General features: G+C 56.0%; 3 protein-coding genes across 5 annotated transcripts; 2 read left to right on the top strand and 1 right to left on the bottom strand.

Annotated features, from left to right (window-relative positions):
• PLA2G3 (phospholipase A2 group III) lies at nucleotides 1–10,081 on the top strand. The gene is given in 12 exon segments (XM_057410735.1): nucleotides 1–208; nucleotides 7,869–8,035; nucleotides 8,038–8,125; nucleotides 8,213–8,343; nucleotides 8,392–8,396; nucleotides 8,460–8,591; nucleotides 8,725–8,747; nucleotides 8,750–8,803; nucleotides 9,069–9,404; nucleotides 9,407–9,437; nucleotides 9,567–9,698; nucleotides 9,878–10,081. Coding segments are annotated over 12 exon segments (1,506 nt in total). The 3' UTR covers nucleotides 10,077–10,081.
• Nucleotides 10,082–10,682: 601 nt separating this feature from the next.
• Nucleotides 10,683–20,646, bottom strand: INPP5J (inositol polyphosphate-5-phosphatase J). Of its 3 annotated transcripts, none has more exons than XM_057411348.1 (12): nucleotides 19,892–20,646; nucleotides 18,861–18,971; nucleotides 17,250–17,358; nucleotides 16,351–16,467; nucleotides 16,105–16,280; nucleotides 15,443–15,554; nucleotides 14,947–15,056; nucleotides 14,420–14,609; nucleotides 12,749–12,886; nucleotides 12,220–12,312; nucleotides 11,883–11,987; nucleotides 10,683–11,751 (listed from the first exon to the last, which is right to left on the bottom strand). In XM_057411348.1, exons 1-12 carry the CDS (start codon nucleotides 20,644–20,646, stop codon nucleotides 11,137–11,139), a joined length of 2,631 nt encoding a protein of 876 aa, XP_057267331.1. In that variant the 3' UTR covers nucleotides 10,683–11,136. The 3 variants fall into 3 exon arrangements, with proteins under 3 accessions (XP_057267331.1, XP_057267335.1, XP_057267344.1); XM_057411352.1 differs by having other exon boundaries at nucleotides 11,473–11,759; XM_057411361.1 differs by having other exon boundaries at nucleotides 11,543–11,737.
• A 2,615-nt stretch (nucleotides 20,647–23,261) lies between these two features.
• Nucleotides 23,262–25,009, top strand: SELENOM (selenoprotein M). The gene is made up of 5 exons (XM_057411368.1): nucleotides 23,262–23,473; nucleotides 23,552–23,587; nucleotides 23,683–23,717; nucleotides 24,150–24,228; nucleotides 24,320–25,009. Exons 1-5 carry the CDS (start codon nucleotides 23,360–23,362, stop codon nucleotides 24,530–24,532), a joined length of 477 nt encoding a protein of 158 aa, XP_057267351.1. The 5' UTR covers nucleotides 23,262–23,359; the 3' UTR covers nucleotides 24,533–25,009.
• The last annotated feature ends 514 nt before the right edge of the window (nucleotides 25,010–25,523 follow it).

Genomic DNA, 25,523 nt, shown 5'->3' with positions numbered 1-25,523 from the left:
ATGAGGAAAATGGCGCTCCCGCGAGAACCGGGCGGAGGCAGCGGCGGCGGCTTTCCTCCGGCCGAGGGGCTGCGCCTGGTGGCGGCGGGACAAGAAGCTGCAGAGCACGGGCGTGCCGCCTCCACCTCCGCGTTGCCACCGCCTCACTCACTCGCACGGCGGCGGCAGGAGCAGGCTCCGGCGGGCTCCCCCCATTGCCTGCCCGCGGGCAAAGGGCTGTGATACTCGCCCGCCCCTCGCCTTTGCTCCGGCAGGCGCGGGTACGCGCTGAGCCCGCCAAGATGCGCGCTGCGGGGCGGCGCGGGGTCCACTCCTCCCGGTGAGAGGCGGGAGGAAACCCAGCCTCTGCCCCGGAGGTTTTTCACCCCCAGCAATGGTCTGTTAACAGAGAACGATTCAGTCAAACACGCTACCCTTCAAAATAGAGCTGCCATGGATTTTTTGCTATTAGCTCAAGGACATGGTTGTAAAGACTTTGGTAGAATGTGTTACATGAACCTGATCATTCTGAGTCTGCCCGTGAGGCAATTCAAAACCTAAAGGATGGAGTTCAGAAGTCGCGAATGGACAGTAGCTGGAATTGGCTAGAGAGTTTGCTGTCAGGATGGGGCATCAGTGCATGGTTGAAAGACATTATTAAAATTGTGATAAACACATAAATGTATGGGCTTTGGCAAATCATAGGTGTGGTTATGTGGATATAACTGTACGAGTTTACAATAACAGAAACAAAACTCGCTAAAGACACAAGACTAGACAACAAGTTAAAAAGGTTCAGATCTCTTGATCAAACCGGAGTCACATAGCAAAAGAATTTGTAAAGGTAAAAAAAAGGGCGGGGGGGGGGGGGGATATAAGGAAAGCTAGCGTCTGGAAAACATAAAGTACTTTTTTAGCTTAACTTAGGTTGTAGAAAGAGAACAATGTTTATGTTGTAAGTCTGTGGAATGTAGTGGCCCCACAAAACATGAGTTAATTGTTCCACACTAGTCTTCTAAAGTATCTTTAGTTTTAAAGAGCAATGCTTGTGTTGTAAGTCTGTGGTGAGATAACAGGATTTAGTGGCCCCACTAAACATGAATGAGTTGTTTCACACCATCCTTCTACTTATCAGTTAGTTTAGAGACAGAGCCTCCCAAGCATCTGCTAGCTTGGGATACTCCTTGTCTGCCCATCCTGCAATAAATTTTGCAGGAAGGTCACACTGTTTTAAATCTTTGCTAGTTCTCAGAATAATTACAGATATAGCTGGTTGTGTGATTGCTGGGGGGTCCAACTGTGCCAGAGGTGAAAAGTACACCGTGAGGAAGACTGCTTACTTCATCTTGAAGACCCCTACTCACAAGAGGAAGACTGTTTACCTCATCCTCAAGACCCCTGCCCACAATCACCACAGAGCAGTGCGCAGACACCAAGAGGAGAAGACTTATGATAATAAATTCTTGAGGCTAGTTATAATATCCCCCGCCCATACGTGGGAATTATGACTATGTATGTAACTAATGTAATAGTGAAAGTATATAAACCTGTAACAAATGCTAATCACTTGCGCCTCTGGCTACAGTCATGTGCCCAGCGCTGTTGCTTTTGCTTTATTGACTTTGTCCCTCAATAAAACCTTGTTATCTTGTTTAGAGGAGTGAGCTGGTATTTCACAAAAATCACAGCAGCCTGTGTAAAAATCTTTTTATATATTTTAATCACAGTTCCTTGTTTAATTGCTTGTATAAATTGTTTGATTGCTAAGTCTATTAACAATATTTTGTTAGTTTATAAAGAAGGGGGAGATGGGGGGAATGCTGCACAAGAAGCTGCGCTAGCAGACCTGGACGAGAGCCCAGACATCTGGACTCTTATCAGCCACAAACCTTGGGAGAAGTGAATGGGACAAGTCGGGAAGAACTGGAGAAAGAACATCGGGTGGAACCGAAGAAAGAGCATCAAGATAATTTCTGAGGACTGTAAATTTGGAAACAGGAGGATGCTTAAGACAAGACAAAGAATGTGTAGTCAAGGGGAAGTGGAAGTGAGATTGTAACGAGTAGTGATAGCAAAGAACTATTTTAGAAATAATTATTCAAGCAAAGGTGTGTGGACAGTAATGTGGTTGGCTGAAAAAGTGCGTGATCAATAAAATTGTTTTGTGATGGAAAAGTACCAAAAGAACTAACCGCTACTAACCGCTAAGCAGAATACTATAAAATCCTGTAAGCTCACTCAACAAGGGATTTTGTTTGTAGCCAGAAACAGAGTCCATGCCTCAGTTGCCACAAGATCAGGCCTGGCAAAGGGTGCTATCCCATATAAAGGATGGCCCATGTGCAGTAGGGACCTTAGGTATGTTTATCCCTAATAACACTATGATAATAAATAAACGAGGATTGTGTTCTCGAAGGTCAACGCATGCTTTTCAGCTGAGTTGGGATGACAAAGTAAATTTTTGGAACCCGGGTGAAAAAACAGCTACTTCATTTTCAGCTGCTGGAGTAGCTAGTGCTCAAGCTTTAGCAACATTGAATAAGTTAGGATGTTGGCTTCCTAAACAAACTAATGCTACAGCACCTGCTCTCTCTGCTTTGCTCACTGATGTCGACTCTATTAGGCAGCAATCAATTTTCTCCTCTTAGCACATGGGCATGGGTGTGAAATTTTGGAAGGAATGTGTTGCATGAATCATAGAATCATAGAATCATTAGGGTTGGAAAGGACCTTAAGATCATCTAGTTCCAGCCCTCCTGCCGTGGGCAGGGACACCTTACACTAAATCATATCACCCAAGGCCTCGTCCAACCTGGTCTTGAACACTGCCAGGGATGGAGCATTCACAACCTCCCTGGGCAACCTACTCCAGTGCCTCACCACCCTAACAGGAAAGAATTTCCTCCTTAGATCCAATCTAAACTTCCCCTGTTTAAGTTTTAACCCGTTACCCCTTGTCCTGTCACTACAGTCCCTAATAAAGAGTCCCTCCCCAGCATCCCTATAGGCCCCCTTCAGATACTGGAAAGCTGCTCTGAGGTCTCCACGCAGCCAGACCATTCAGAATCCATACATGAAAGTCTCCACAAGTTGAAAGACAGTATGAAGAAGTTAAGGGAAGATGATGCAGGGGGTGTAACTGGGTGGCTACAAAGTCAAAGGACTTTAAATGCTATAAAGGACGATTGATCTTCTTCTTTGCCCTCTTTGCCATCATATGTGTTGTACCTTGTTTGTTACAATGTATGCAGCGAATGTTATCCCAAGCTTTTGAGAGACATGTCTCTACTGCACTGATACAATAAGAAGGGGGAACTGGGGGGGTTTGAATGCATTGCAATTGTCAGAGACCATGGGAAGGAGGAACTACAGCAGGCAATTAAGAGTGACCCGTCCCTGACTGGTACTTGGAAGATGTTGGAACTGGCAAGGAATAAGGATGTTGGAACTGGATAGAGGATGTTGATACGAAAAATCAGATAGACCTTTTGCCTGAAGTTGTAAATGTAACTGCAAGGCAGAGACAGATGTGCTTGGCTAATTGCTTGGAAGCGTATAAATATCGTGTAATCCTTGTAATAAACAATCCAACTTGTACTCTACCTATGGGTCCTTGCCTTCCATCCTCACACTAGGAGTAATGCAGACATACATGCTGTAACTTTTTTAGCCTTTTTCTGCTAGATGTATTATTATACATCTAGCACAATACAACACTTCCCACTGCAGGCACCTAAAACTCCCCATCAGCTGCAGAAGCTCACAGTCAGATCCAATATACACAATGCTAAGCAAACCTGAAGCATACAGGAATTTTTTTCTCTTGTCAATCTACTTTGGCTCCTTCATCTCATTTCCAAAGAGATGAAAATACCAGTACACAGTTTACCTTGGACACCAAAAGAAAGGAGACTGTGCTTTCTAGAAAGCACATGGGCCTGATGGTGCAGGTAGAGTATGCCTGTCTTTAGGCAAAGTGGGTTGAGCACCTATGGACACTGATGTAATCCTAGCCTGAAATGGAACCAGGGCTGCAGGGCAGGGACAAGCCAAGTCCATCACCCTAGTCTCTAGTCCCAGGTGGCAGCCAGGAAGCAGATAGATGCCACAAAAGCAGCAGAAGAGCCTGACTCCCACCACATCCCAGTGCTACCAGCTGATGGAAAGACTGAGCTCTGCTTCTGTCAGTGAGGCACTCCAATACAGCAGGCCAGGTCAGACGCACTGAAGGCACTCCTGGCTGCTGTGTGCTTAAGAAGAAGCCTGACAGGATGGCCCACGTGTGGGGTCTTGTGCCCCACGAAGGAGGGGATCCAGGTGTGACAAAGATGTGACATGGGGCCAGGACTCAACCCAGGTTCTCCTAGGAAGAGGTGCATGGCAGATGTGTTAGCACATTGGTGGAAGATATGTCCACTGCTGGCTGGGGAATGTCATTCATTCTACCATGTCCCAGAAGGGGATGGAGGGATTTGTGAGTGCATGGCACAGTTCACACAAGCCCTCGAGTCTCCCATGGGTTTGAAAGCTGGTTGCATTTATAACCTCAGCTCAGATGCGAAGTAACTGTACCATCCCTTTGCTTGCTCCAGCTCTTGTTTTGGCTTCCAGCCTTTGCAAGAGATTTGGTTGTGTAAAGTTGTTTCTCTGCTCTGCCTTCTGTATCCAGAATACCCTGTGGTTATCCTCCTTTTTATGTCCACAAAGCTGCAAGTTCCAGCTCAGGGCAGTGGAAACCAGAAAGACTTTTATGCAGTACTACAGGAATTGCTTATGCGATACCACCACGGGTATCCCACATGAAGGGCAGTGTCCCATGGCAGTTTTTGAGCCAGTTATACGTTTACATGTTTATGTGTTAACATGTTCACATGCAGGACCTAGCTGGGGTCATCCAGGGCTCTCCAGAGCCAGCTCCCCTCCCTGCTTGTACTGCAAGAAGCTTGGGCTTCTCAGGGACTGTCCCAGACAGGGTAACAGCCCCTTCTCCAGAGAGGGGAGAGCTGTGCCTCACACCCACTGGGGCAGGATGCAGTTGGCAGGACGCAGGGTACACCCTCACACATTTGTGTGTCCACAGGAGACATGGACAAGGCCTCAGGACTAGCAGTCACCCACAGTCAGGACATCCAGCCCCTCCCTGCAGGACATCCCCACAAAAAGCATCACCCCAATGCCCATGCTGGCCTGGAAGTGCAAAAGGAAGGAATGAACCCTGCCATGACCCAAAGTTCAAGGCAGATAAGCTCACACGTCTCCTGCCCCTCCTCCAGCCTGAAGAAGCCCAGCCGCAGCCCAGACCAGCTCAGTAGCCTTCACCAGTCTTGCTACAGTATGGGATGTCTTTCTTATATGGGAGACCCCCAAATGGGACATGGCATGCAGAGCAGAGTGTGTGAATCACTTCACCAGCCCATCCCTGCACACTTGCCAACGCAGCCCAGGACCTGCGTGCCAGCCTCACCGCACAGGACTGGGGCTGCCAGCACTCCCCTACTCAGTGGTGCCCCAGGAGCTGTGTCAACTCCTTGGGCTCTCAGCCCAGTGCTGACCTTGCCTGTGACTTTGGGTCTTGCCAGTGGAGCTGGTGCAGGCCTGCACAGGGCTCAGACCTGCACCTGCTGGCCAGACCCCAGCCTCACCCCAGCAGTCAGCAGCAGGGCAGCAGTTGCCTGCTTAGACACTGGGGTGCCCTGTGGCGTGGGGCTAGCCACATCCCTCCCCACCTGCTTGGGGGATAAAGACTGGAACCTGGGCATCCTGCCTTATCTTCCATTTATGTTTCAGACAAACCCAAACTGGGTCCTGGGTCCCTGACACACTCACACACTTGGCAGCCAAGGCTTCAGGGTCCTGCCAGTGTGGTGCTATCCCCGTGGGGCCACTGCAGGACTGCAAGCACAACCCAGGCATCAGGCAGCCCTGGGGCATGCTGGGGGTGCAGCGGACAGGAGCACAGTGCAGGATGGCAGAGCCCTCAGCAGAAGAGCTCTGTGGTTCCTGGTGGGGTGGATGAAAGCTGGTTTCACTGGCACAGGGCATCCCCTTGCAGAGCCCACCCCAGCACCAGCATGCCAACCACATCCCGCTTGGTGAACACAGCCTCCAGGGTGGAAAGGTCCTTCCATGGGACAGGGGACATGTGAGCTTAGAGGTGGCCCACCGGGTGACACAGCATCTGGGAGGCCTTTGCAACACCTCAGGCCATGTCATGGGTGGCACACAGCAGCTATATCACTGTTGCAGTGGACTTTGCACTTGTCTGTGGCGTTGGCCTCTGTCCATGCTGTTAGGGAAATCCTGATAAAGTGAGAGAAGGCTCTGCTGCCAAACCCTGGCTGCCAGCCCCTGGCTGCCCTGCAGCACTCATGGGAGCATGGAGCTCTGCAAACGGTCCCATCAGAGCATAACCCCGGTCAAGTACTTAAAACACAGGCTGGCTCCAGAAGCAAGAGCTGCACTGGAGGAATCATGATGGCTCTTTCTGACTCGTCCTTCTCTTTCCAGCCCTTTATCAGCTCCCTGTTGGCAGAGATGAAGCTGGACCTCAGTGCATCACTTCTCTGAGGCAGAGCAAAAATCCCTGAGGAATGCAGCAGAAACGCAGTGGAATGGGGATTCCTGAACCCACTGGCCACCCTGATCAACCCTCCCCTGGGGCACAAGGCGGGGGGGAGTGGCTGTGCATGTGTGTGAGCACTGCCATGCAGCCCAGCCACATTCCTAAGGTATTTCCAGGAGATCACAGTTCCCAGATGGGAAATGTACCAGCATAGTCTGGGCCATCAGCTAGAAAGCAGATCTGCAGGGATGGATCTTGGGATCCTGCTGGGCACTGGCTGAGCAGGATCCAGGGATGTATCCTCACAGCAGAGGCCACCAGTGGCCCCAGCTGCAGCAGGACAAGCATTACCAACCTCTGGGAGGCTAAAAGGGAACGGTGGGTTGCTGTGTCCTCTCCAGTCTATGCCAGATCACCCAGGGAAGGCTCAGACTTGTGTGTCCAGCAAAGGACCATGGTGGTGGAAAGGGACTGGAGTAGCAAAAGAGGCTGTGAGAGCTGGGTCTGTTAAGCCTGGAGCAAGGGAAGTTTACAGAGAAGCTATTAACATATAGAAATGCCTGCAGGGAGGCTGCAAAGAGAGAGATCTCTTCTGGGCCCCTCATTGGATGACATTGAGGTGCTGGAGTGGGTCCAGAAAAGGGCAACGGAGCTGGCGCAGGGCCTGGAGCACAAGTGTGAAGAGGAACAGCTGAGGGACCTGGGGGGTTTAGCCTGGAGAAGAGAAGGCTCAGGGGAACCTTATCACTCTCTGCAACAACCTGAAAGGAGGATAAAGCCAGGAAGTGATTGGTCTCTTCTCCCAAGGAACAAGTGATGACAAGAGGAAATGGCCTCAAGCTGCACCAGGGGAGGTTTAGACTGGATATTGGGAACAATTCCTTCCCCAAAGGATGCTCAGGCACTGGACCAGGATGCCCAGGGCAGGGCTGGAGTCACTGCTCCTGGAAGTGTTCAAAAATGTGCTGCTGAGGTCCTCAGTGACATGGTTTAGTGGTGGACTTGGCAGTGCCTAGGTAAAGGTACTTGCATACACCCACACGCACACCGCTGCCCCAGCGCGGGTGCCCCAGCACCCTCCCGGGAGCTCTACCCCACAAAACTGACCCGGGGGTGTCCGGAACCGGGTTGCGCAGGGCGGGGGGTACCTCCTGCATCCCGCTCCTCCTGCTCACCTCCCACGGGGGGGGACGGGGCCGGCGTGGACCAATCAGCGTTGTGCCCACCGGCCGGCTGGCGCGCGGTTAAAGGGGGGTGCGGTGTACGGGGTGCTGCGCGCCCGCACGGAGCTAGCCTGCGCGGTACGCGCCCTTCCTGAGCCCGGCAGCGCTGGTGGAGAGCGCCTGGGCTGGGCGGGGCCGTCCCCGCGCCTGCTGGGTCCGCCGCGACCCCCGCCTGCAGCACCGCCCGCCCGCCGCCCCCGGTGCCGCACTGAGGAGGGACCTGACGGCGCTGGGGCGGCGCCGCGCGTCCTGTGCCTAACCCGCGCCGCCGCAGAGCCTCCGCGCCGCCGCCGGCGGGGCTGAACCTTTCCGGAAATGCTGTGGTGCGGGGCCGGTGACTTGGTGGGGAATGCTCGCGAGCTGGCTACTGAGTGGGGAGGGCGAGGAGGGAGCAGCGGTCAGGCGCACCCCATCCTCCCGTCGGGGCTGTCCTCACCGACGCTGCCCGTAGGTCTCTTCCGCGGCCCCGACCGGTGCTGTCGTGAGCACGATCAGTGCTCGGCGCAGATCACGGCGCTACAGTTCAGCTACGGCATCCACAACTACCGCCTGCATACCATATCCCATTGCGAATGTGATGTTTATCTTGTTTAGAGGAGTGCGTATTTCACACCAGGTGCCCCGAAGGCCGGGTCCGGGGGGTCACACACCCCCCGGGGCCGCCGAGCTGCTCACCGCCTCGGTGTGCCCTGCAGATTCCGGCAGTGCCTGCTGGACCTCAACGACACCATCTCCAACATCATCGGAGTCACATTTTTCAACCTGCTGGAGATGCCGTGCTTTCTGTTGGAGTGCAAGGAGTGCATCTAGTGGCACTGGTGGGGAGGGTGAGTGCTCTGGTGCTGTAGCCCCATGGCTGAGCATCTGCTGCAGCAGCCCTGGGCATGCCCTCCCCTGCCGCCACCGACTTGGCTGCAGCAGAGTGGGTGTACAGGGCTTTATGGCATGTGATGTTCCCAGGTGTGAGCGTTATGGTGTAGTACCCTGGCCAGGGTGGTGCAGCAGTGTCAGAACTACAGCCTGCCCCCAGAGGCGACTGGCAGCCCTGCTGTGTAGCCCCCAGGCAAGGGAGGGGAGTTCTCAAGAGTAGGGCACAAGAGCCTCTGAGTCAAGACCCTCAGCTCTACCAGACACAGAGACCTGCTACAGCCCAGCAGCCACAGGGACCAGGTACCTTGTCCCCCGTATCCACCAGGGACAAGGCTGAGCCCACGAGCAGGCACAGTGGGGGCTGGAGGCTATGACCCCAACAGCAATGACCATGTTGCAACAGGACCTTGCTGGAGGAAGGTGAATGCCTGGAGGAGCACTGCAAGGGTCTAGGGGCTCAGCACACCCTGCCTGCCCTCAGGATGGCAGCATCCAATCCAGCCCAGCTGTGGAGTGGTGCAGAGTCCCCCTGATAACTGTTGTGGCAGGGTGCAGACAGCAGCAGGGTGAATGGGCACTGGGGGTAGAGCATGAATCACAGCTGGGGTGTCCCAAGGTCTCAGCGCATGTTGGTTGTGTGCTGGGGGTGCCCCTCACTGCCCTGCTGTCCTCAGGCCTGGGCAGGGTGTGCAAGAGCTACAAGCACTTGGATAAGTGTGAGCACTAGATTGTACCCAGCGAAGTGAAGTACCAGCTGCACAACATGGAAACCTGATGCTCTTCCACTGCAACTGCACTCACAGGTGTGTGTCCAGGAGGAAAAGGCTCTTCCCACCATCACAGGGCACTATGTGCAGATACTCTGGGGTCACACAAGGTGGGCTATCCAACCTGGCCAGCAGCGGCTGACTGCTGCCCTGCTGGGCCCACAGGTTGGCATGGTTCCTGCACAGGATGAGGGACCTCAGTGACATGGAGCTGGCTTTCCTGGCAAACCACATTACCACAGACTGCTTTGTTCTAGAGCCACCCACTGACTGCAGCCTCAATAAAGGTTCACAAGTGTGAAGGGTCACACAAACATAAGCCTGTGGGGGCAGCAGGGTGTCCTGGCAGGGCTGGATGCCAGCTTGGTGTGAAGCTGGTATTGCAAGCGCTGTCCTCTACTGTGCCATGAGTAAGGCTGGAGTGGAAAGGAATGGATGTGAGTGGCAGTGTTGCACTGAGGCTTCTTCAGCACCAGTATTGCAGCAGCCCAGGCTGTGCTAGTACCTGTATATCATCTCAAAAAGACCCTGAGACGCTAGGATTCTTTGCATGTGAACTCCAGGGCCAAGCATCCAGACTGGAAGACACAGCACAGTGGTGTCACTCTCTATGAGCAATGCCTTTCGATGACCTTGAAGCAGAAGCGTCGTGCTCAGTTTCACACCATGCCCTGATGATGCCTGAGTACCGCTTCCTGTGGGGAGGAAAATGTCCTGTGCTGCAGCCATGAGGTGAAGCTACTCAATTTCTGGTTCCTGAGACAGAGGATGTCACAAGGTGCAACTGCTGGGGTGACTGCATGGAGCTGGGGGTGCCACAGCTGGAGCAGGTGCAAGCAGATGGACTGAGAAGACTCTTAGGATGAGGGGGTTGTGTATGCAGCAGTGGCTGCCATCCATGAGCATCAAAGCAGGTGGAAAGGAAGAGGAGGGCTTGGGAAAGTGGAACCCCACCCTCTTTAGTCCCTGTTGTTCTCTGGGGCACACAGGTTCTCCCAGGCATGGGGGACAGCACTGCCCCCAACCTGGGTTTGTGCCTCTTCAGCTGGGCCGGCTGAGCACTGTGGTGTGATCCAACCCCCTTCCACAGCCAGGGTGGGATGGGCACTGGTGAGCTGGGCTGGCTCTAAGGAGGGGTTCAGTCCCTGTGTGCAGAAGATGAATACAGGATGGTCTGAGTGTGGTGCCAGGGCAAAGCCTGCTGCCCTCCCTGCACATGCTGTGGTCTCCACAGCAGGGGCTGATCCTGCCACCTCTGTAGTAAGCACAGTGCAGCAAGAGTGGGCAGGATGGTTTATTTTGTCGCTTGCACTAAGTCCAGGCTGAGGCACAGTGGTAGCAGCAGGGAAGGAGCAAGCTTTGATCTAAGGGGTACCCTGGGGCAGTCCTTGCTCTATGCCCATCACCATTGCTACCAGAGCCCTGTGCTCCTGTCCCACCTCATATGTGAAGCCAGCACTCCTCCCATAGGACCAAAGGGTCTTGCACTTTGAATCTCAAGTGGACTCTTCCCCCCACCATACTAGACTAGCCTTGCCTTCCCCTGTGCCATATCCCAGCTCTACCAGGCCCAGGACAGCAGCTCAGGCTGGAAGGACCACAGGGAGGCCTCTATTGCAGTAGTGAGAAATCACTGCAATAAATAAGGGGGAAGAGGGATGTCTCGGCAGGAAAGTGGCAGAGGGAAGCACACAGCAAGCACACTACAGGGAGGAAGGAGACAAGGGTCACTGTATCAGTGGCCCAGGGCACAGCTATGGCTGTCCAGCTCCTGGGGGCTGCTCCCCTCCTTTGGGGAGGTCCTGCAGCCAGGGGGGCTGGTGGGACTCTGGCTAGGGTAGCTCTGGTCTGTGCTCTCCCTCCGCCGTCCCAGAGCTTGGTCGATCATCTCAAGGCGGAGTGCAGGCAGCAGGCCCAGGTTCCTCGGGTCAGCCCTGGCCAAGTGGCTGTCAGCAGAGACATGCCAGGGGCCACCTTGCTCCCGCACAGTCTGGTAGAAAGAGCTGCCCTCCTGGCTGCTGGCTGTTCGCCCTGACTCCTTGGCTTTCACTCCACGGCACCCCAGCTCCTCCTGGGGCAGGTGGATGGTGGGGATGTCCCCAGGGATGCCACGGCGGCTCTGGGGTGAGGGGCTGCGGCTTGTACCCCTGTCCCGGCTTGATGGCCGCAGGATGAGGCCCTGGAACTTGGCTAGGCTGGGGCTTCGGCTCCGGTGCCGTTTCATCTTGCCTGGGCTGGGGCTACGGGACTTGGGGGCCAGCAGGACAAGTGTGCTGTCATCCTCCTCTTCTGAGCTGCTGCCCGAGCTGTCTGTGGGGCTGCTGCCCTCCTCTGACCTGGGCAGGGAGATCTGCACCCCTGCATCAGCGCTGCTGGCTGATCTGGGGCACCAAAGCCACTGTCCTCCTCCAGCCAAGCACCTTATGCACATCACCCCCGGCCTCCCTCCACCCCTCACCCTTGCCTTTTGGCCATGCTGACCTGGAAGGGCTCAGTCACACCAGCAATGCTGCTGGAGGTGTTGCTGTAGTATCCAAGGATGTACTCGCCCTTCCCCTTGGGCAGGGCCTCCTCTGAGAACATCACCTGTAGCGCAGAGAGAGATGATGGGCACCAAGGCTTGGCACAGGGATGCCCCCTCCCACCTCCAGCCCCAGCCCAGAGCCAATATCCCTTACTTCAGGAGAGTAGACCTGCCTAAGGCTCAGCACAGAGTAGTAAGGAGGTGCCAACTTCTACCATCAGGAGCATAAAGAGGTCCCCGTCCCCCCATGATGGGACATGTGCCCAGCAGGACAGGAGGGTTGGCCCAGCTCACCTGTGCACATGGTTGCTTCTCCAAGCAGCGCTCACCATCATCGCTCCTAGCCCAGACATACGACACGTAATCCTTAGGGTGTCGAAAGCCCACCTGTGTGCATGTACATGGGAGAACACTGGTGCACAGGAACATAAGCCTTACTCAGCACCATCACCTCCCACCCTGCCTTAGCTTGCCTCGCTCTCAGCCCCCTCTCCTCTCAGAGCAAAACCAAGAGCTGCCTTGCACCCACTCAACAGTGCCCTGGCCCCCAGCCTCCAAGGAGTGCCAGGCTTTCGACCCTGTGGGGCCCACCAGGCAGGAGAAAGAGGGAACTACTGGATCTGAGCCTCCTGAAGCAGAGCCAAATACTGCTGCTAGCCAAATCCTGGATAATTGCCAGGGCTTCCCCAGGGAAAGGAAAGCATAGAGCACAGGCCCATGCCATGCACCAGTGCCCACCATTAGGGGGTAGCTCAGAAGGAACCCCACAGTGCTGTGCAGTGCACCCCACTCCCTTCAGCCCCAGCAGCACCCAAGCCCCTACCCGGTAGAGTCCTATCCAGTCCCACGAGCTCCGGTGGAAGCCAGCAGCCATCTTGTACCTGACAACTGCTTGCTCAGGCCTGCTCCATTCATCAGCCACATAAATCTCAACCGGGGGCTTGTCTGTCTTGGAAGCAAACTGCAAGAGAGATGTACACCTCTGTGCCTGGCAAAACTTTGGAGCAGATTCTCCTGGAAGGCATGCTAAGGCACATGAAAATCAACAAGGTGCTTGGTGACAGCCAGCAGGGCTTCACTAAGGGGAAATCCTGCCTGACCAATTTGGTGGCCTTCTATGATGGGGCTACAGAACTGATGGACAGGGGTAGAGCAGTTGTTGTCATCTACCTGGACTTGTGCAAAGCGTTCGACACTGTCCCACACGACATCCTTGTCTCTAAATTGGAGAGACATCAATTTGATGGATGGACCACTGGGTGGATAAAGAACTGGCTGGATGGCCGCACGCAAAGAGTTGTGGTCAATGGCTCAGTGTCCGGCTGGAGATGGGTAATGAGTGGTGTCCCTCAGGGATCGGTGTTGGGACCTTGTTCAACATCTTTGTCGCTGACATGGACAGTGGGATTGATGCACCCTCAGCAAGTTTGCCAATGACACTAAGTTGTGTGGTTTGGTTGATACGCTGGAGGGAAGGAATGCCATCCAGAGGGACCTCGACACGCTTGAGAGGTGGCCAATGCCAACCTCATGAAGTTCAACAAGCCAAGTGCAAGGTCCTACACCTGGGTTGGGGCAATCCCAGGCACAGCTACAGGTTGGGCAGGAAAAAGATTCAGAGCAGCCCTGCGGATAAGGAGGATCTGGGGGTGTTGGTCAATGAGAAACTGAACATGAGCCGGCTTCAGTGTGCACTTGCAGCCCAGGAACCAACTGTGTCCTGGGCTGCATCAAAAGGAGCATGACCGAAGGAGGTGATCCTGCCACTCTACTCTGTTCTCATGAGACCCCATGTGCAACACTGTGCAGTTCTGGTGTCCTCAACACAAGAGGGACATGGAGCTGTTGGAGCAAGTCCAGAGGAGGCCACGAGGATGATCAGGGGCTGGAGCACCTCCCGTATGGAGCCTGGCTGAGAAAGTTGGGGCTGTTCAGCCTGGAGAAGAGAAGGCTGCGTGGAGACCTCATAGCAGCCTTCCAGTATCTGAAAGGGGCCTACAAGGATGCTGGAGAGGGACTCTTCATTAGGGACTGCAGTGATAGGACAAGAGGTAACAGGTTCAAACTTAGACAGGGGAAGTTCAGGTTGGATGTAAGAAATAAGTTCTTTACTGTGAGGGTGGTGAGGCACTATCACAGGTTGCCCAAAGTAGTAAATGCTCCATCCTTGGTAGTGCTCAAGGCCAGGCTGGACAGAGCCTTGGGTGCCATGGTTTAGTGTGAGGTGTCCCTGCCCATGGCAAAGGGGCTGGAACTAGATGATTTTAAGGTCCTTTCCAACCCGAACTACTCTGTGTTTCTATGATACACAGTAAGGAAGGGCATGCCAAAGAGCTGCCCCTGCTGCCCACGGCACCTGTCTAGCAGCCCCCAGCCATGGTGACAGCTTACCAAAGTAAGCCCCACACACCCCATCATAAGCTGCACACACAAGCTGCGTGTCTCACCCCTGAAGCCCCTGACTGTGTGCCCACTGGCCCTGGATGGTGCTCACCTGCACTGCAAAGATGGCAGCTACTGGCTTGTGGTCGCTGACTGTGTACTCCATGTGGCTGCAGTAGCAGAGCTGGCTCACTGAGAGGACACTCCGTCTGGGCCGGTGCCCACCCATGCCAAGCCCAACACTGGGAGACTTGATCTTCCAGAGGATGCGGTCAGTCCAGGCAGGTTTCCGCTTCTTGGCACTGCAGGGCACAGAGGGGCATCTCTTGCCTGGCAGGGGCCAGTGGGCTCCACCCCAAGCTGCCTCCCCCGGTACTACCACACGCACAGGCAGGGGACGCAGCTCATCTTGGCACACAGCTCAGTGCAGCTGCAGGGACAGACCTGCACTGGCACCAGCACAACAGTTGCGTCCCAGCTTGCCAGCCCCAGCCTACCCCCATCCCCCCATCTATCTGCACCAGCATCAGTCCCTGCCCCACCAGCACGTGCCCTGGCTGGCATCCGTGCCCCACCTGCATCCCTCAGCCGTGCCACCTGCTCCCAGGCCCAGCACATACCTGAGCTTTGCAGTCCTACCTGCTGTCATATTTGTTGGTGCCTACATCAAACTTGAAAGTGGGTGGGAAGTTCAGGGGGCCCTCCTGAAAACCACTGAGGACAGGCCAGGTGCTTTTGGCAATATTCAGCTGTGGGAAAGAAAACAGGAGCACGCCAGCCCCTATGGCCAGACCCCCCTCTGCAAGCCCCGCAATGCTTCTCCACCGTTAGCACAGTCATCCCTGCCCCACTGCTGCCAGCCCCACACACAGTTCTCAGGGTTTGTCCATGCCATGCAAGCAGCAAGTCTGTAGTCCCCCAGCTCTTCCTAACATACTGCTAAAAGAAACATGTGCCCAGCTCCCATAAAGACCATCTTGGGACTGTGTTGCCCTTTCCACACAGAACCAGGGCCTTTTGTGTCCCATGAGCAGTAAGGGCACGTCCTGCCAAAACTGCCTATACAGCTGTGGGACAAGAGCCAACTGCCACCTGGGGCCTGGCTGAGGCTCTGCAGTGTGCCCATCCTTCTCACCTGATCCTTCTCCCATAGCTGGCTCAGGATGTTGCTGTCAATGGCATACTTCACAAAGCGGATGTCAAGGCTCTCGATGCGGAAGTTGAGGTCCCCAAACCAGAACACGAGGCTGTGGGTAGGAGGAGTGCAACAGGCTGGAAGGGCCGAGACTTATCGATGCTGGCAGGAGAGAAATATCCTGTGGGCAGCCTCAGCCTGTGGCACAGGTGGTCCCAAGAGCACCAGTACAGGTCAGCAGTTGGCTGACAGCTTGACCAGCAGCCAGGCCTGTCAGGGTTATTCAGGTAGGACCAAGAACCATCAACTAACATGCCCACCTTCCCTGAGCATTGATGGTGGAAATTTCCACAGCAAATCACCTACCGAGTTGGAATGCATAGCCAAGACACTGGGTCAGAGCCAGGCACTCCACTCACCACTTCCAAACTCCAATAGTGCCAGTATGGCAGGGAGCTGCTTCATGCCTGGACATGCTCCAGGGGAGACCAAGGATCTCTTTTAACACCTGTCCCAACATACTGGGCTGCTGCTGGGCCATGGGGCAGTTTTACAGCCCTGCAGGCAAAACCCTATCTCCAAGCTGTGCTGGGATTGAGGGAGTCTAAGACAGGGGCTGGCATTAGAGCCCAGACTGGGGAGCAAAGTGGTGGGGTACGCACTCATGGTCCAGGATGCCGCTGGCCACACGTCCCTCGAACTGCTGCATGTGCAGTATGGTGGCAAAGTCCTCCTTGCGCTGCTCTGCCTTCTCCAGATGTGCTGGCAGGTGGCAGTTCAGGAAGCAGACCATGTGGCCGAAGATGGAGAGACGAATACTCACCCCACCCTTGTTGCCCTGCACCGAGAGGATCCTGTGACTCCTTGGGAAGCCAGCCCCTCACCACCTCCCCTAGCGCTACACTCACCCAGTAGCCTCCCAGCCCTGTCCTTGTGCAGTCTGTCTGGATGTCCTGCAGGAAGGGGAGGTGGTAGTACTTGGCAAATACCAGTAGGATCACACCTTGCATCCGAACAGTGCTGACCTGGAATGGGGGCAGAGGCTGAAGCAGGAGGGTAGCCACAGCAGAGCCTGTAGGGGCAGGGACGGCTTCCCCCACCTCCAGGCCATAGGAGAAGCACCTCCATCCTTTGCATGCTCCCTGTCTTGCAGATGACTAATAGCACATTTTGTTCAGAGTTTACTAACACCCTCCTGAATAGAATCATGTAATGGTTTGGGCTGAAGGGACCTTAAAGCTCCTAGAGTTCCAATCCCCTGCCATGGTGAGGGACACCTTCCACTAGAGCATGTTGCTCGAAGACCAATCTAACCTGGCCTTGAACACTGCCAGGGATGGGGCAGCCACAGCTTCTCTTGACAACCTGTTCCATACTGACAGCTGAGATAAGCCCAGCAGCACCAAGGCTGCATATGCTCTGGGGCAAGCACCCTGGGAGTTGAACCTGCCCTGGGATCTGCAGGCTGCTGCCAGAAGCAAAGGCTTGTTCCCACATACACTTCCTTGCCTTGGTGTGATGGAGCAGGCAGCAAGTGTCTCCAAAGCCCCACAGGGGAAGCTCAAGGTGCAGGAAAGGGAGCAGGTTGGCAAAAGCTAGACAGCACGCTGGTGAGGTACATCTCTAGCCCTCAGGTTAGCCCCCACATGCTGCTTGGATAGCTGCAGGCTGTCCTGCCACCAGTTTGTGCTTTCCCACTGCAACTCCTCCCTCCATCCCTGCAGTTCAACTCTCCCTGTCTGTGGCCTACCTGCCTAACAGGCAGGGAGGGAACACCAGCTGCCCAGCCCCTTTGGGAACTCCTTACCAGGACAAAGTGGAAGGGGCTCAGCACATCCATGAAGAGCTCACTCCACTGATCTGTGAAGAGGGCATCCTTCAGGCGCTTGTTTATCTTAGAGTTCACTTCTTGCAGCCTGGGAGGAAAGGGACAGGTCCCATAGCCACACCAGGAAAGCATTTATGTCCAAGCTAGCAGGAGCTCCTTAGGAGAGATGCCAAAGCATAGTGTGTGGAGCAGAACCAGGGCAGGAAGGGCAGTTCAAGGAGGATCCTGGGTTTAGAGCACAAGCCAGCCATATCCTTGCTCCAGCAACGCTGGGCCATGTGTTAGCAGAAGGCATAAGTGGCCCTGAATCCATGAGAGGCCTTGGCCCTTTCTAAAGCAGGAGGAGTTCAGCTGCACAGAGCTGGGCAGCAGTCTAAAGCTTATCTCTAGGTGTAAGAGGGACTTATGGGACATTTCAGCTATATTGGTCTTTACAGAGAAGCCAAGTCTCACCAGTACTTCAGCACAGGGTGTCCAGATGCATCCTAGCCACCAAGCTCAGAGCAGCAGCAAACAGAAAGTTAATTAGCATCCTCCTGGCTCAGCAATTAATGAAGAGGGAGAAGGAGAATGTTCCCAGTGAATGGCAGAATCAGGAAATGTCTTTGCCCAGAAATACCAAGTGCTCAGGGCACAGAGACGTGGGTCAGAGGAAGGACACAGCCAGGGAGAAACAGCCTGGGGGTAGGGAGCAGCAGGACACTGTCCCAGCATGTCTCTTGCTGTCAGCTACACCCCTACCCCATCCATTCATGCTTCAATCTACCTCCACAGCTCCAAACTGCTGGCCTGCAAGGCCAAAGGGACCAGGAGACCAGCTCCAACACAGCATCATAGCTCTGGCAGACTCAGCCTTACACTGCCCCTTCCTGGAGCATGGAGAATCAGGGAGTCCCTGGGAGCCTCCTTGAGGCAAATGCAGCTCTTCCACCTCACACACACAGGCAGAAGCAGTGTCTCACTCCCTGAGCAAAGGCAGCATGTCTCTGGTCTTAGCAGGAATCCATATAGCACAGCAAACCTTGAGGGACCAGTGTGCCCTTAGACTCTGGCCTCACCAGCCATGCCAATAAAACCTCGCCACACTAACATGTCACTGCCTTGCCCAAAGTTAAGTGTTGCAAGGGGAACAGAGCCAATCCATCTATGAGAGAATGGCAAATTTGTGCCCTTGAGGCCTGCATACCATGGGCAAAAGATGAGATGAAGAAAACACTCCCAGAGGACTACAACAGGCAAGTTGAATGCCTCTGCAGACCTGACCTCAGGGCTGCCAGGGCTCATAGCAAAAGCAGCACTGCCAAGGCCCCAGCTCTGTATAGCACAGCCAGCTCCAGGCCCTTTGGGGGTTCAAGGCTACCTGGGATTCAAGGGTTTCTGTTCCTCTTAGCATTTCCATTTTTCTGGGACCTAACTCTCCATTACCTTTTCTGATATTTTGCTGCCTGCAATGCACACCTCTCCCTGCTCACTGTGCCCCAGAGGGGCTGGGCTGCAGCTCTTCCATTCTCCACCCCACAGGGCTATGGTAATCCCCCAGAAAGGGATGTGGTGCAGCAGGGGAGGGGGCCCTGCACCTCAGCCTCTTACCCAATGGCAATCACATCCACATCGTTAGTCTCGCCTGTGTTGAGGTGCAGCAGGGATGTCACATCATTCGGGGGCATAGCTGTGCCCACATTCCAGGTAACCACTGTGATGCTTGGGAGGACAAAGGAAGAACAGACTAAGACTGGGGTTCAGAGGTGTTCCCTGTTCCCCCCACCCCAGTTCAATCCCCAGCTCCACCAAGGAAGCTCTCTGCCCACAGCAGAAATGGCGACAGGTGAACCTCAGCTAGGGCATATACAGGAGATGGGTCCTTTCCTCTGAATTGCCCCATGACCTGCATCTTGGTGCAAGGCAAGCCCCACTATAACCCAGACCCCTGTGAAATTCTAGAAACCAACACAAAAGACCTTTTGCTTTCATCACCACCGACTGACACAGGCAAGCTAGCACAGCAGGCAGCCTGCAAGACAGGGTCTCCCTGGAAAACCGCTTCCCCTCCCTAGAAATCACACATCTCTGGGGCTCCTGGGGAAAAGAACCCAGTCTCAGCCCCCGACTCTGCCCAAGAGCTCAGCCAGTCCGAAACGCCAGGGCACCACACGTGACAGCAGCGCTGCGAGCCCTGCATCAGTGTCCTTCATCAGTGCAAAGCCACCATCAGTCGCAACACGAGCGCTGTTATGCAGCACGTACTAGCAGCCTGCAGGCTCTTCCAGCAGTGCTAGGTCAAATCTCAGTCACAGTGAGAATGTTTCAACAGCAAGGGAGGTAGTGCCACATCGTTTCCAGAGCTCCAGGACAGTGGGGGCAGATGATACCCACTCCACAGCCTGTGACATGCCACCCCATGCACACTGCTTGCACGGACAGTAAGCACTAAGCATCCTTCCCCCCACTAAACCTGTGTGTTCACAGCTCCTCATCCCAATCTCCTCCATGTGAACACCATTTACAGTGGGAAGAAAGGGGCGACTCCAGCCCCACAGGAGGCTGCACTTGCTGCTCCACAGCACTGGCAGCTTTGGCCCAGCATTGCTCCCGCTGCTTGTCCCCCCACAGCACCTGCTCACCGGAACGAACTGTCCTCCGGGCTCCTTCCCGAGCAGCCGAGTGCGTCAGAGGAATCACCAGCACTTGGCTGGCCGAGGGACCTCCCGAAGAGGGAGAGGTCCTCCGGCTGCGCTTTGGAGAGAGCAGACGGCTTGGACAGGCCCACCCTCCCGCTGGCGAGGAACTCGCTGGAGACGGCTTTGGGTAGCCCAGCAGCCCGCGGCGAGGAGCCCGCCCAAGCGGAGATGTGGTCGCTGGACTCGGCCTTGGGGAGCATCTCCCTCCGCTCGGCGGGCGGTAGCTTCCCGGGCACAGCATGCTCCAGGGGACCGAGCTCGGGGAAGGAGGGCGCTACGGGGGACTGCACGCCAGGCCGGGCCGGGGGGGCGCCAGGGCTGGGGGGCAGCAAGGCCGGCAACGGGAAGTTGTGGGGTCCGCCGGGCCCCTCGGGCTGCGCCCTGCCGACCTCCAGCGGCAGGGGCTCCGCGCCCCTGCCCGGGGCCCGCTCCTCAGGACCGCAGCGTTGCACCCCGCCGGGCCGCGGGCAGCCATACGGGAAGGGGTCGCAGGCGGCGTCCGACCGAGAGCTTCGGCGGGCACCCGGGCCACCGCCGCCGCCAAGGAAAGGCGCGGCCGGGGCCGAGCCGCCGGAGCCGAAAGGCACCGGCCGTGCTGGGGGGGCGGCGGCGGGCGAGGGACCCCACGAGGGGCCGGGCCGGGGCCCCAAGGCGGCGGCCGAGCCCTGGTCCGCGCTCCCGCGCCGGGCCGGCTCCATCGGGACGAGGAGCCCGAGCGGGCGACACCGGCCCCGGGCCCGGCCCCGCCGCGCCCCGTGATGTCAGCTCCGCGCACCTGCGCGAGCCTTAAAGGCGCAGGAGCCGCAAAAGTGACACTGAAACTGCCCAGCGCGCATCTGCCCACGTGACCGCCGGCGCGTGCACGACTGGCCTCGCGCGTGCATGCCTGCCCTCGTGCGCACCTGCCCGCGCGCTCTCTGTGTGTGCGCTGCTGCGACGCCGTGTCCCGGTGCACCCGCGGGCACTGCGGCGGGTGTGTCTGTGTCCACGGCACAACTGGAGCTGTGGGAGGTGCCGTGCAGCCCCACAGGTCCTTGCGTGTCACACGGTGCCTTACGTGCACAGGTTTGCGTTGGTGGGTGTGAGAGCAACAGGGGGCTGCTTCGGGTGTGCATATGCACTTGTATGCACCCAAAGGAGGTGGGGGACTTGGTGACAGAGGGCATGGAGAGGGCAGAGGTCCCAGACACCTCCTTACTATCAAGACTAGCCTTCAGGAGCCACAGAGCCTGGGAAAGGCTGGAGCACCATGTGGAAGAGGATCTTGCTGGAGAACAGCTCCCTGAGCCTTAGTGGGATGGACGGCACTGGCTCCTGTCATTGCGAGGCCACTTTCAATAACCTGTGATCAACTGTGGCAACTGGGAGAAGGCTGGAGCAAAGCAAATGTCACTTCTGTCTTCAGGAAGGGCACAAAAGAGGACAAAGGAACTAGAGCCCAGTCAGCCTCACATCCATTTCTGGAAAGGTGGTGGAACAGCAAGTTCTGGCAACCACTGCTAGGCACCTGGAGGAGTCAGAACAGCTTCACTGAAGGGAAGTTCTGCTTGACTAACCTGACCACCTTCTGTGATGAAGTGAGTGGCCCTGCAGATGAAGGGAAAGCAGTGGACATTGTCTACCCAGACTTCAGGAAGGTATTGACACTATCTTCCATCAGATCTTTCTAGATAAGCTGTTGATGTACAGGCTGGATGAGCAGACGTTGAGGTGGATTGAAAACTGGCTTGGTGGCTGGATACAGAGGGTGGTGGTCAGCAGCACAAGGTCTAGTTGGAGGCCAGTTAAGTAGTAATGCACCACAGGGTTCTGGGTCCAGTCCTGTTAAACATCTTCATTACCAAACCTGTATGATGGAACAGAATGCACCCTCAGCAAGTCTGTAGATGACACCAGACTGGGAGGTTCATAAACAAGGGGATCATGCATCCATCCAGAGAGACCTGGACAAGCTGGAGAAATGGGCTGGCAGAAACCTTAAGAAGTTCAATAAATGAGAGTGCAAAGTCCTGCCTCTGGGGAGGAACAACCCCAGGTACCAGGGTATACTGGGGGGGGCACCTGCCTGGAAACCAGTTCTGCAGAAAAGGCTTTGGAAAGATTATGTGGTGGAGACCACACTGACAATGAGTTCAGTGTGTTCTTGAAGCAAAGAAGGTGAATGATGGCTTCCTGGGCTGTATCAGGGGTGTTGTCAGCAGGTCAAGGGAGGTTGAGGAGGCATTGGTGAAGCCATCCCTGGAGTGCTGAGTCCACTGCTGGGCTCCCAAGAGAAAGTCCAAGAGAGATGAACATACTGGAGGGAGTCTAATGAAGGCCTTCAAAGATAATGAACTGGAGCAGTTATCACATGAGGAGAGGCTGGGAGAGCTGGGACTGTCTGGCCTGGAGTAGAGAAAGCTCTAGGGAATCTCATCAATCTGTGTAAATACCTGAAGGCAACAGGATGGAGCCTGGCTCTTTTCAGTGGTGCCCAGTGGCAGGACCAGAGACACTGGCTTCAAACTAGACCACAGGAGGTTCCCTCTGCATGTCTGCATTCTTGTAAGGTGACCAAGCCCTGGGCACCAGCTGCCCAGGCAAGTTGTACCATCTCCATCCCTGCAGAAACTCAACAGCCAAGTGGACAGTGACCTTGGGCAACCAGCCTTGTGTGGGCTTGCTTGAGCAGAGGCTTGGACCCCAACAGCCTCCAACCTCAAGCAGCCACAGTATGCGTGTATGCATGCAGCTGGGCGTGTGTGTAAAGCTTTGGGTGCACGCACATGCTACTACATTTGTGACTGCATGTGCTGATGTGTTTGTGCCTGTTTGCAGCTGTGTGTGCAGTTGCATTCATGCACTGGTGGGTGGACTGCATGTAGCTGTACATAGCTATGCATACAGCTGTGCATGTGTGCTCCCAGCTGTGTGTGCAGAGGGGCGCGAGCGTGCACAGCTGTGTGCATACACAGCCAGCCATGCATGCACACCCCTTTGCGCTGCACACTGTGTGTCTGCAATGTCTGCATGTGCATACTGTGTTTGCACGCTGTGTGTTGGGGTGCAGTCTGTGTGTGCATCGAGTTTTTGATGCGCGTTTGTGGTGTGCAGTGTGCACGTGTGCACATCCAAGTTTGTGGTGTGTGTGGTGGTGGTGTGTGGGGGGGTGTGTGTAGGAGGTGTGGGGGTGTGTAGTGTGGGTGTTTAGGAGGTGTTCGGGCGTATTTAGGGGGTGATGAGGAGCGTTTCCACGTGTTTACGGGGTGTGTACGTGTGTACACCCAGCCAGCCGCGCTGCGCATGCATGGTGTGCGGCTGTTGTCCGCCCGTGCAGCGTGTGTCCTACTGCGGCTGCTCGACGTGCGCGTGCTCCAGGCCGTCGGGGCGGGACCCCCCGTGCGCGCGGAGGCCGTGACGTGGCGTTGCGGGATGCTGCAGGCGCTGAGGCTGCTGCTGGTGTCGGTGCTGGCGGCGGGGCTCGGCGCGGGATCCCCCCGGCACCGAGGGGCTGAGCTGCGGGACCTGGCCCGGGGGAAGGTGGAGGTAAGCGCAGGGCTGGGCGGAGGGTGCGGGGACACCGTGGGCCGCCGCCGGCGGTGACGGGAGCGTCTCGTCCTCCAGACTTGTGGCGGGTGACGGCTGAACCGCCTGAGGGAGGTAGGTGCCGCCGGGTGGGGGATGGGGATGGGGTCCAGAGCCGCCCCACCGCTGAGCCGAGCCGGGCCGGGCCGGGCCGCCCGCTGTGCCCGCAGGTGAAGGCGTTCGTCACCCAGGACATTCCCCTCTAGTACCCGCCGGCCGAGGCGAGCAGCGATCTGTGCGGCTGCGGCCCGGAGCGGGCCTCTGCTGGGATGGGCGCTCCCATGGGATGGAGTGGGATGGGACGGGACGGGATGGGATGGGATGGGATGGGGGTAAAGGATAGAACAGGACTAGGCTGAGTGGGACGGGCTGGAGGACAGGACAGGACGCAATGGAGGACAGAATGAGGGGTGGGATGGAGGATGGGATTGTATAAGGGGTGGAGGACAGGATGGTTGGGCAGTGGTGTGAGATACAATGGGACAGAATGGAGTGGGATGCAGTGGAGGATGTGATGGGATGGAATGGAGGATGGGATGGGAGGGAATGGAATGTGACGGAAAGCAGGATGGGATGGGGGGGTGGGAGGGCTGCATGGACCTGGCCAGTACTGTTGGCTCCTTAACACACCATCCAGCCATAACCTGGAGATGAAGCATCTGCCTGGTGCTGACCCTGAGCTTGTGCTCCTCAGCCACCGATATGAAGAGCTGGAGGTTAGTGGACAGGGTGACACTTGCTGCCACAGCAGGGTTTGGGTGGATGGTGCCCAACAGGCACTGGGCTGCAACCCCTTTGTGTGTGCAGAGAATCCCCCTAAGCGACATGACCCGGGAGGAGATCAATCAGCTGGTGCAGGAGCTCGGCTTCTACCGCAAGGAGGCACCTGATGCCCCTGTGCCTGAGGAGTTTCGGTTTGCGCCTGCCAGGCCTCTGCCCACACTGCCACCTCCCCAAACTCCCACTGCTGATGCCGAGACCCCACTGAAACACAACGAGGGGGAACACCCAGACCTCTAGCGAAGGGTGCTGCAGCCGAGAGAAGTTCCTGCAGCCAGTCCCCAGTGTGCAGGGATAAGGACATCACAGCAGCTGGGGATGGTGCTGCAGGGTGGCAGATGTGCTCCTGTTGTTACTTGGTGCTGTGTAGCCTCTGCACCAAGGACTCCCTGAGCTGCCCCAGGGGTTTCATGGGCATTGTGGCCCTCTCAGGGGTCCTGTGTACCTGTTGCTGCCCTCCTTCCCCTGCAGACCAGTATTCCAGACAGGAATGCTGCTGTGCTCCCTCTCAGTGCCGCGAGGTTTAGCTGACTCCTGGTGTTGGGCAGCAATATCCTACCTGCGTGGGACAGAATGAAACCCTCAGCAGAAAGCCCCAGGTGCTGAGGGTTGATGTGCTGAGTCCTGGAGGTGGAAAGCTGTCCCCAGAGGGGTTATGTCTTTATGCCCCAGCAAGGTTGTCTTGTATGGAGCCCCCAGTAAAGCCTTTGCATACAATTGCCTGCACTGTGTCATCTTTCCAGGGAGGGCTTAGTGGGGTGCATCTTGCAGTGCTCTGTACTGGGTGCCAGGAGGAGCTGGGTGCCCAGAGGCAGAAGGGGGCAGCAGTGTCACAGTAGCTTGTTGCTGGCAAGCTGACAAACCATCCCGTGGAATAACCTTGCTGTTCCTGTGCCACTCCCTCCTCAGTGTGATGTATGGATGGGGCTTGGGATGAGCTGCTTTCATGGGGCACAAGTACGAGCCCATGAGTGGATCCTGCAGTGCTGGAAACCAGCAGCTCTTGGTCATGGTGGGATGCTGATGGTGTCACTGGGCTCTGGGCATCATCTCTGAGCAGGAGGGGCAGCATGTGCCCTGCATCCCCCTGGGCTGGGTGAGCAGGGGGCCCACAGGCAAAGAGGTCTGTTGCAGCTAGCTGCCAGTGCTGGTGGCATGAAGCAGCAGTGTGGCCGGGAACAAGGACCTGAGGAAGAGGTGTCATCATATAGAATAAACCTTTATTGCCTGT

This window comes from Pezoporus wallicus, unplaced genomic scaffold (assembly GCF_028554395.1).
Source record: "Pezoporus wallicus isolate ANWC-B61680 ecotype Strahan unplaced genomic scaffold, APGP_CSIRO_Pwel_v1 contig_8226, whole genome shotgun sequence".
NCBI lineage: Eukaryota > Metazoa > Chordata > Aves > Psittaciformes > Psittacidae > Pezoporus > Pezoporus wallicus.
The sequence above is the reverse complement of the archived record's forward strand: the minus strand, read 5'-3'. Positions and strand labels throughout refer to the sequence as shown.

Coding starts and splice junctions, on each gene's coding strand:
- INPP5J (XM_057411348.1), bottom strand. CDS start 20,646: ATGGAGCCGGCCCGGCGCGGGAGCGCGGACCAGGGCTCGGCCGCCGCC. Junction 12,313..12,748: donor ACTGGATAGGACTCTACCGG/GTAGGGGCTTGG, acceptor ACATGCACACAG/GTGGGCTTTCGACACCCTAA. Junction 11,752..11,882: donor GTGTGACTGAGCCCTTCCAG/GTCAGCATGGCC, acceptor GCAGGGGTGCAG/ATCTCCCTGCCCAGGTCAGA.